The sequence below is a fragment of the Salvia miltiorrhiza genome, chromosome 8 (assembly GCF_028751815.1).
Source record: "Salvia miltiorrhiza cultivar Shanhuang (shh) chromosome 8, IMPLAD_Smil_shh, whole genome shotgun sequence".
NCBI lineage: Eukaryota > Viridiplantae > Streptophyta > Magnoliopsida > Lamiales > Lamiaceae > Salvia > Salvia miltiorrhiza.
Genome location: NC_080394.1, coordinates 54,057,430 through 54,066,801, shown reverse-complemented (window position 1 = coordinate 54,066,801; position 9,372 = coordinate 54,057,430). Strand labels below are relative to the sequence as shown.

General features: G+C 35.3%; 2 protein-coding genes across 2 annotated transcripts; one reads left to right on the top strand and one right to left on the bottom strand.

The window, feature by feature from the left end:
* Positions 1–240: 240 nt before the first annotated feature.
* LOC130999162 (E3 ubiquitin-protein ligase At1g12760-like) lies at positions 241–3,402 on the top strand. Its single transcript, XM_057924661.1, has 5 exons — positions 241–1,044; positions 2,006–2,125; positions 2,212–2,344; positions 2,702–2,866; positions 2,946–3,402. The coding sequence occupies exons 1-5, from the start codon at positions 491–493 to the stop codon at positions 3,120–3,122; spliced, it is 1,149 nt and encodes a 382-aa protein (XP_057780644.1). The 5' UTR covers positions 241–490; the 3' UTR covers positions 3,123–3,402.
* Positions 3,403–8,360: 4,958 nt separating this feature from the next.
* LOC130999161 (BON1-associated protein 2-like) lies at positions 8,361–9,039 on the bottom strand. The gene has a single exon (XM_057924660.1). It carries the CDS (start codon positions 8,972–8,974, stop codon positions 8,462–8,464), a length of 513 nt encoding a protein of 170 aa, XP_057780643.1. The 5' UTR covers positions 8,975–9,039; the 3' UTR covers positions 8,361–8,461.
* Between the last annotated feature and the right edge of the window lie 333 nt (positions 9,040–9,372).

Here is a 9,372-nt window from a genome sequence, read left to right as displayed (position 1 = left end):
GGTACAATCAGGTTGAGTCCCACCTAGACTCTGATCCGAATTCGTATCGTGATTCAAATCGTGTGAATAACATTATTCGCTTATACAAATAGTGTAAACTGTAAAGACATCTGAAATCTCTATCATACGTCCTCTGTCCATGAAAATATGTTATAATTATAATTTAAAAAATAAATAAATATCTTTTTGTAAATATTCTAAAAAGAAAAAAATGTGAAATTTATTCATGAACGGAAAGTAGCAATAGATAAAGAGATTAACGTTGCAAATTTAAGATTCTCGTGAAGATATAATAAAAATTCGTATCACAATCTATCAGAATTTATTACTCCCCATCTGATCCAATCGATACCGAATTTTGGACCGTGCGATCAAAGCTCCCAATCGCAAAGAGAGAGAGAGAGCACGAAAAAAAAAAATTCAATCATCACTGACACACCCAAAATATAGAGAAAACCAGAAACTCGAATTTCTTCTAGCAATTGAAACGATGTCGTCGAACAACGACAGCCCGTCGTCGCCCACGGCGGCCGCCGCCGTCGACACTACGCCGTTCCTCGGCGACCAGAGCCCCAGCAATCGCTCCCGCTTCCTCGGCCTCCGCGGCGCCGCCCGCTTCCTCCGCCGAGCCAGCAGCCGCGGCCGCTCGATGCGGGAGCCCTCCGTCCGCGTCCGCGAAGCTGCGGCGGAGCAAATCGAGGAGCGCCAGAGCGATTGGGCCTACTCGAAGCCGATAGTGATATTGGACCTCGTGTGGAACCTCGCCTTCGTGATCGTCTCGATCTCCGTTCTGATCATGAGCCGCGGCGAGCATCCGTCGATGCCGCTGCGGTTGTGGATTGTCGGATACGCGCTGCAGTGCGCTCTCCACATGGTCTGCGTCTCCGCCGAGTACATGAAGAGGTATTCCCAGCGGAATCCCGAGGGTAGTGAGCGTGGACGGGATGCGTACAGCCGCAATTACTCCAATTCGAGCTCCGGAAGTGATGATGTGGAGTCCGGCGGTTATGCTTCAGAGCGCCGACAGAGTGATGATGAAACTAGGTAAACTTCGAGTTTTCCGATTTCAATTTTTTGGTTTTTAGGAATTATTTGGGAGTGATTTTCAGTTGACTTTTCCCCCCTGCTTTTCAATTGCTATTGTTTTTCGTGCTTAGGATAATTCCGCAGCTGATTGATTATAATCAGATTAAAAATTAATGTGGAATCAATGCTGCGTTAATGCTTGATTTGATTGCAGGTGATCAGTAAAGTGAAACTAATGAAACTGATTTTTACTGCATTTCTATTTCTAGAAGAAATTGAATCAAGTTAATTTCTCCAAAAGGAAGATTGTGTTTGTAAATTAGGCCTAGAAAACAGCTCCATTGTTGTTTCCCCTACTTAAACCCTGATGTTCGATCTGAGTAACGAGTTCCGTTTAGAGGTTTGGTTGTGTTGATGATTTTAGAGTCATAATTGGCCGAGGTTCCTCAAAATGGTGATCAGAGACTGAGTGTCTGAGTTACGATTATTGATTGATATCGGTTAATTCGGTGGAGGGGCTGGCATTCGAGTTCTTTACGTTACATGATGTTTTCGTCTGGTAGAGCTGTGTTTAGATTTGCTTCACAAGGGTGATAGTTAAACGCGGTAAGATGTATGTGCTTGTGTAGTTCTAATTTCTAAAGTTTGCTTATTTCAAGTAGGAGGAAACAAAATCTGATCTTTTTTTCTTTCCAAAGTTGTTTTAAGGTGCTCCCCTGAAAATAGATTATTTCAGCTGTTGGTGATGGACTTACTTAATTGACACCATGTAATGTTTTTTTATCATCTATATGACAATCGTATTATCTGGTTTCTTATGTTTTACGATTATTTTTATGATGTTATACTTTTGGCTTTCTTCTTGCTTTGGCTCCTATGTGTAAAGCTGGTTTGCATAGAGGAGAAAATGGAATCTGTAGGTCATGTTTAGAGATAAGAAATTGATAATGGTGATGATATATTGCTTTCTTTCTGACAGTGTTGCCAAACATCTGGAGTCTGCGAATACAATGTTCTCGTTCATTTGGTGGATAATTGGGTTCTATTGGGTGTCTGCTGGTGGCCCGGATTTGACTGCTGAATCGCCACAGCTTTACTGGTGCGAGAAAGTTATTTTTGTTGATGCTGCTAGGATCACGACACTTTTGAGTTCTTTTTACGTATTTTGAATGATGTACTTTGCAGGCTTTCCATTACATTCTTGGCATTCGACGTGTTCTTCGTCGTGATTTGTGTTGCTGTGGCGTGTATAGTTGGAATTGCTGTTTGCTGCTGTCTACCATGCATCATTGCAATCTTATATGCAGTTGCAGATCAGGTAAGCTTTACATAGAATCTGGGGTTCACGCTTACCTACGGTGATTGCTAGTGGTTCGTTTCAATTACGACCTTAATACAATAATAAAGCAAAAGCTGTGAAAGCATAGGGAAAGAACCATAGATTTTCCTTGATTGCGAAGCCTCCATATTCACTTTGTTTCATTATTAAGTATTGATGCTGTATGTGTATTATGTAATGATTCTGCCTTCATGGTAACGAGTCACCGGCTTCAAAAGCAAAGAGAGAGAATATGATACCGGAAATTGATTTTTGAGCTGCCCTTATCTGAGGCTAAAGGAGATCTCTTATTAATTTATTATTGCCAGTTTTCATTGATTGAACACTATTTTACAGGAAGGAGCTACTAAGGAAGATATTGAGAGACTACCAAAATTCAAATTCCGGAGAATTGGTGACTTTGAGAAGCAAAATGGTGAAATTCAAGAATCATTTGGAGGAATAATAACTGAATGCGACACTGATTCTCCGACAGAGCACGTTCTACCTCTCGATGATGCTGTATGTCTTACCAGACTCTTAATGCATACAATTGTTTGTAGTTTGCTTTATGACATCTAAATGTGTATTCTGATTATAGGAATGCTGTATTTGCCTCTGTGCCTATGACGATGGAGCTGAACTGCGCGAACTCCCCTGCCGCCATCATTTTCACTCGGCCTGCATCGACAAGTGGCTGCACATAAATGCAATCTGCCCACTCTGCAAGTTCAATATACTGAAAAACGGGAATCACGTCGACAGCGAAGAAGCGTAATTGAGAAATCTATATAACTTTGATGTTGGATGACTATGGCTTTCCTGCTTCAGGTAACACCTTGAGAGCTGCTTGTTGTGTGCCTTTTGATGCCCTTTTGGTGCTTTATTTACACTGATTGTATATGTTTTCTTACAAATAGATTTGTTGAAACTTCTTGTTTCTGCGACACACTAGGAAATGGGAGTCAAAACTCATGTAACATTCCAACATCTTTAGAGTTAAGGTGTATGTAATACTACTAGTTTGTGATGTTAAGGAAAGCTCATTTGCAGATAAAGCTGAAATCATAGTATGATGAAAATCTGCAGGTTACAGAATTCGTTTTCTTCTAGGGCTATTGGCGTTAAAATACACTAACTTTGCCCGATTTTTTTATTTTGCACGATTGGTGAAAAAATTACAAAAACTTAACAACTGCTGTGATTTTTCCAAAATTGTGAATTTTGGAAAACTTAAAATTGGCATTGCAATTCAATTGTAGTATAAATTTTCATAACCAAAACAACGTTGTTTTTTTTTTTTTTTTTGATAAACTTACAATATTAAATAAAGAAAAACAGGTCGCGCCACAAGGGATTCGAACCCAAGACCTTTGGCCTTGGACATATAACCCCTTACCGCTTGACCAACACACGCACACCCAAAACAACGTTGTTTTTATTGGAGCACTTATACAAGTCTCTGAAGTAATAATTTAACTAATATAGAAAATAATCGGTAAAAACTGTGATCTTTGTTAAACCGTGTTCGATTTAAAATTTAATTAGCGACAAGTCTTCTTCAAATCAACACAAAAATTTGGGTACAACTAGGTATACTATACAATCGGGTTAACCCGCACTCAAAATAGTGTTATCTACACACTTAGGGTCAGGATGCGGATTCGGATTAGGGTGCGGGTGCAACCCGATTGTACTCAATACCACCTCCTTCATCAAAAATAGGAGATGTTTTTTTTTTTTTTTTTTTTTTTTTTTTTTTTTTTTTAATGTACAATAGCCTTTCACATTATTACGTGAGGTTCATAATAAACTATAATTGCTTGGTATGATAATTTTTATTTTTATTTTTGAGGGAATGTTAGGAATTGAGGATGTTGATTCTAAATATGGGTAGTTTAAATATAAATTCAAATTGACCCAGTTTTTCTTATTGAGTATGTTGAAGTACATATTTATGTCATTGTCACATTATTCAGGTCCAAAAAGGAGTTCGTATGACATGTATTCTATAGTTTTCTGAACTAATTATATGCCATGTTTTAAATGTGTAATCGTAAAGCTTGATTGTTTATCAACTACTAAGAGGGTGTTTGGTTAAGCTTATTTTAAAAAGCTTATAAGTTGTTAAAGTGTTTGGATAATTGATCTTATAAGCTAGAAAGATAATTTTTAGTTAGAGAGAGAAAATAAAAAAAATGAAATCAAAATGATATATAATGAAAATAAAAAATTATGATTGAGTTATTTTTGTAAAATGAGAAAATAAGTTGGATAGATGAACTTATTTTTTGGGGAGCTTATAAGCTGTTAGAGCTTAATTTTTTCTGCTTATAAGCTCTTTAGGAGCTTATTTTGCCAAACACTTTAAAAGAACTTATAAGCTCATAAACAGCTTATAAGCTGTTTTAAAGAGTTTATAAGCTCAGCCAAACACCCTCTAAATGAAAATGGGGGAATGCTTAACTTTCACAATTGAAGATTAATTAGAGCCATGTCAATCGGGCCAGCCCACCGAGTTTCGGGCCAGCCCTATCGGGTTTCGGGTTAATCGGGTGCGAGCTAATCGGGCTGGAGATTTTGTCGGGTTATAAATTTTCAACCCTAACCCTAAACGTTCGGGTTTCAGGCTAGCCTATCGGGCTAGTCGGCTTAAATGCGTAACATAAAATAATCATTTGTATTTTGTTATTTTAATGATCTAATGTATAATGTATAAAATATACATATAAATCAAAGATATAAATTATATAGCAAGCATGAAATGCAAAAATATACGATATTGAAAAAAACATCAAGATTGCATAACATGTAAAATAAGTTGGTAACAATAAAATGTTCAACTTTGTTAACGAAAAAATAATAAAATATCCAACAATAGTTTGAATTCATAGAAGCAAATCATCTCAAAAATACAGAAAAGTGAAATGATGAGACTTTATAATATTTTGTCATTTTTTTATTTTTATATCTAAATATTTAATATTAAGTATTCGGGTTTCGGGCTAGCCCATCGGGTTAGTCGGGCTGGCCCTATCGGGTGTCGGGCTATTTGGTTACGGGCTAATCGAGTTGTAACTTTTATCGGGTTGAAAATATTCAACCCCAACCCTCTCGGGTAGCGGGTTAATCGGGTCAGCCCACGGATTTCGGGCTAGATTGACATCCCTAATTTAGAGGTAAGCAGGCCAGCTTTGACATTTCGAATGCCCTAAGCAAAAAGGAAAAAAGTGTCCTCCAAAAAATGAAGCTTCGATAGTTTTATAGCAAATTTAAGATAGTTGCACAACTGTAATAATACTATAAAGTGCAATAAACCATAAACGAATAATCAAATAATTATAGAAACAAATTAAATCTTCTAGCATTTTGAGAAGTAAATCATCAATAATCTCTTCAAGATCAAACTTTTTTAATACCTCATGTTCAATGCACAAAATCGCTAACACAACCTTTTTCGAGACATAGTAAAACATAAAAATAACTGTATCAATTTTTTATTTTCAACAACTTCTTTCTGATGAACCTACATTAAGCAATATAATCAATAATATTATATATACAATAGAAACATTGAAAAATTAATTTGAAACTTTTAATAAAATTAATATTAAGGTAAGTTTAATAGCTATAATCAAAGTAGTGGGACGGTAGATCGTCAATAGGAGTATTACACAAACAGAACCACTCTTGTACACACCGTGGGCACGTAAATATTGAATTGAGGTTTAGTGTATTATATTTGATGTCTCAGTATTTTATTTTTAATTTTATTTATTTTTTATATATACATTTTTCTTCAATTTCAACTTTATATGTTGTAGTTTAATTTTATAATTATTAACTAGAGTTTATTCCATCTAATTAGAGAACATTTACTTTGTAGGATTAGTCTTGATACATAAAAAATATTAAGATTAATCATTTGTTTTATTTTGATGGATCCAAACTTTGGGATATTTGAACACCCTGATTATTTTGATCATTTAAATCAGTTTTGCTTGATACTTATCTCATGAAAAATGTGAGATTGGAGAAATCCTAACTCTTGAGGATAAAAATACACAATCACGCATTTTTATCAATTATGCGAAGCAAATGTCCCTTAAGGTATATAACTATTTTTTATCATTTAATTTCACTTTTATTAACTAATAATATATTGATAAATTAAAAGTTATGGTATATAATTTTTTAAAATTTTAATTTATTAAATAAAAATTAAGTATAATTTATAGTTTATAATAAATCTTATTTTATAAAAAAATATTATTAAAATAATTATTATAAAAGTGAGACATAGTAGCACACTGAATCTCAACCTGTTAATACGGTTGCGGTTATTATTATTATTATTATTATAATTATTATTTGAGGTCTAATACTATATTTTTTTGAAATGTGTTGCGGTTAATACTATCGATGTGGTAAATGGGAGAAGAGATTCAATGTCCCACAATTTTATGTGTACCACTGTGTCCCATGCTTATATCTATTATTTTAAAAATATTTTTTATAAAAATAAAATTTATTATAATACTATGAATTATATTTAATTTTTATTTCAAAAAATTAAATTTTTAAAAAAGTATATACCGTGATTTTGAATTTATCAACATATTATTAGCTAATAAAAGTGAAATTAAATAATAAAAAATAATTATATACCCTAGATTGATGGAATAAACCCTAGTTAATAATCACAAAATTAAACTAAAGCATATAAAGTTGAGAGTGAAGAAAAAAAAATATAAGAAAACACATAAAATTGAAAGTGGGACACAAAGTGGGATATAAAGTGTGGTACACTGAATCTCATTCCGGTAAATGGAAGATCACACAAAATATTGTTCATTAATTTCTGCATGTGGTAAATGGAAGATCACTCAAAATATTGTTCATTAATTTTTGCTACTATATATCACAAGATCATCAATATATATCAAGTCCTCGTTCAGGGGCGGAGCTAGGGGTGGGGCAGGGGGGTCACTGGGCCCCCCTGGGATTTTAAAAAATAGTAGGGGTATTTTCGTAATTTTATATTAAAAATAAAAAACATATAATTTTATCTACATTATTATTATGTTGAACTATTTTAAACTGTAATTAGTATGCAATATTTAGAGTTAAGACGTTTTGAAGAAGTGAACACATAATTAATTTATACATATCATGATTGGATTGGATTCCAGATATTTATTTTTTTAATTTGATATTGAAAGCTACTTTGTCTTACAAAGTTTTATGAGATTTTTGCAAATAATATCACATTCTATTTCAAATTTGTAATTTTAATGTAACTTTTGACTGTGGCGAATTAAATCACTATTTTTTCAATTTTTTCAATTACGTCCCCTATTTTTTTTTTTCGATCGTCGGAGTGTTGAATTGCAGCTCACGTGGATTAGTAAAGACGACGTCGTTTTTGTGAGGCCTAAACGACGTCGTTTCGTATAATTTCAAATAAATTTTTTTCCAAATGAAAAGAGACAGTATCTTGTATTTGCACCATAATTTTTAATATGTAGTAATTTTATTGCAAAATACATCGTAACACGAATATTACATGGAGAAATAATTCACACAAACTTCAAGTTAATAATTCGACAATCGAAAAAATTGGGGGATGAAATTACAAAAATTAAAAAAAATGAGTGATTTACTTCGCCACACTTTCAAAGTTACGTTAAAAAAAATTTGGACCCCCCTGAATCGAAAGTCTGGCTCCGCCCCTGTCCTCGTTAGACATATTCAACCGTATATTTCCCACATATATCGGTCATTAATTTTTTCAAGTTATACAATATATATATTTTTTTATTTTTTTACCTTTGTGTGATGTAGAGATTTTGTTTACGTGCGGATTACTTATTGGATTATATATTAGATACCCTCTTATAAGTCTCAATTTTTTTTTCAAATTATACAATATACTATACTATTTTTTTATTTTTCAAGAACAGTTAAGAAAAATCAAATCTTATTTTTCGCGAAACCATATATAAGCGAACAACAATAAATCAAATCACGAAACCGTTTCATAAAATAATCGATCAACTACTTAAATAAAAGAACGAATTCTATTCACAATTTAATTTTTTTTTTTTAAAGAAAGAATCAATACGTATACGAAACAGGAACACCCATAACGACAGCACCGCCCTCCGCCGCCGCAACCCCCATCCACGGCCTCGAACAGCTGGCGGCGCAGCTGGAGCTCCCGCCTCCCCTCACCCTCACCGAGAGATTCACTATCCCATTCTTCTCCCCACTCGCATCCCTCAGCCGGTAACTCACGAAGCTCAGGTAGCCGTCGGGGAGGTGGACGCCGGCGAAATCCGTGACCGGAATGCTCGCCGCGCCGACGACCCTGCTGCCCGCACGCGCCTCCACGGTGAGAAAGGGCGTGTGGGCGGGCAGCTCCATCACCAGCCTCTCGTTCCACGACGGGCAGCTCCGGCCCTCCGGGTCGACCCCGGTCGAACCGGAGTGGAACGGGCTGGTCCTCACGGTGACGGAGACGGTGTTCTTGACGGGGCGTTTCCTGTTGACGAGCAGGCCCTCGGCCGAGATAACGGTGACCTCGATCGTCCGTGACGGCGGAGCGCCGCTGCTGCTGCCCATGGTCATGTGTGCCACGTGTTGATTTTGCGATTTTGCTATTGTTACGAATGCGTTTGTGAATTGTGACTGCGCATGAGATATATATATATAGGGAATGAAGTGAAGGTTGAAGGAAGGGATGTGGAAAGTGATGCGCTGTTTCTTTTCAATTCATAGAAGAAGCGTTTTTTTAAATACTTGACTGCTGACGTGGCCGATACGAAGCTTCAAACCGCGCTGTTTTTGACACTCTAATTCCAATACTTGAGGAGTCTTTACTTATTTTACGTCACATTATTCTATTTCTTATTTTGATAATATTTGTTATGGAAATGTGTATTACTATTAAATTTGAAGCTCAAAACGTAATATATACACAAATTTTATATGCACGCTTATTTTTTTAATGAGATAGAGGATCACAA

Bases quoted from the DNA above. Each gene is read 5' to 3' on its own strand.
- LOC130999161 (XM_057924660.1), bottom strand. From the start codon at position 8,974: ATGACCATGGGCAGCAGCAGCGGCGCTCCGCCGTCACGGACGATCGAG.
- LOC130999162 (XM_057924661.1), top strand. From the start codon at position 491: ATGTCGTCGAACAACGACAGCCCGTCGTCGCCCACGGCGGCCGCCGCC. The intron at 2,126-2,211 runs GTGCGAGAAAGT...TGTACTTTGCAG, and splicing joins GAATCGCCACAGCTTTACTG to GCTTTCCATTACATTCTTGG. The intron at 2,345-2,701 runs GTAAGCTTTACA...ACTATTTTACAG, and splicing joins TATATGCAGTTGCAGATCAG to GAAGGAGCTACTAAGGAAGA.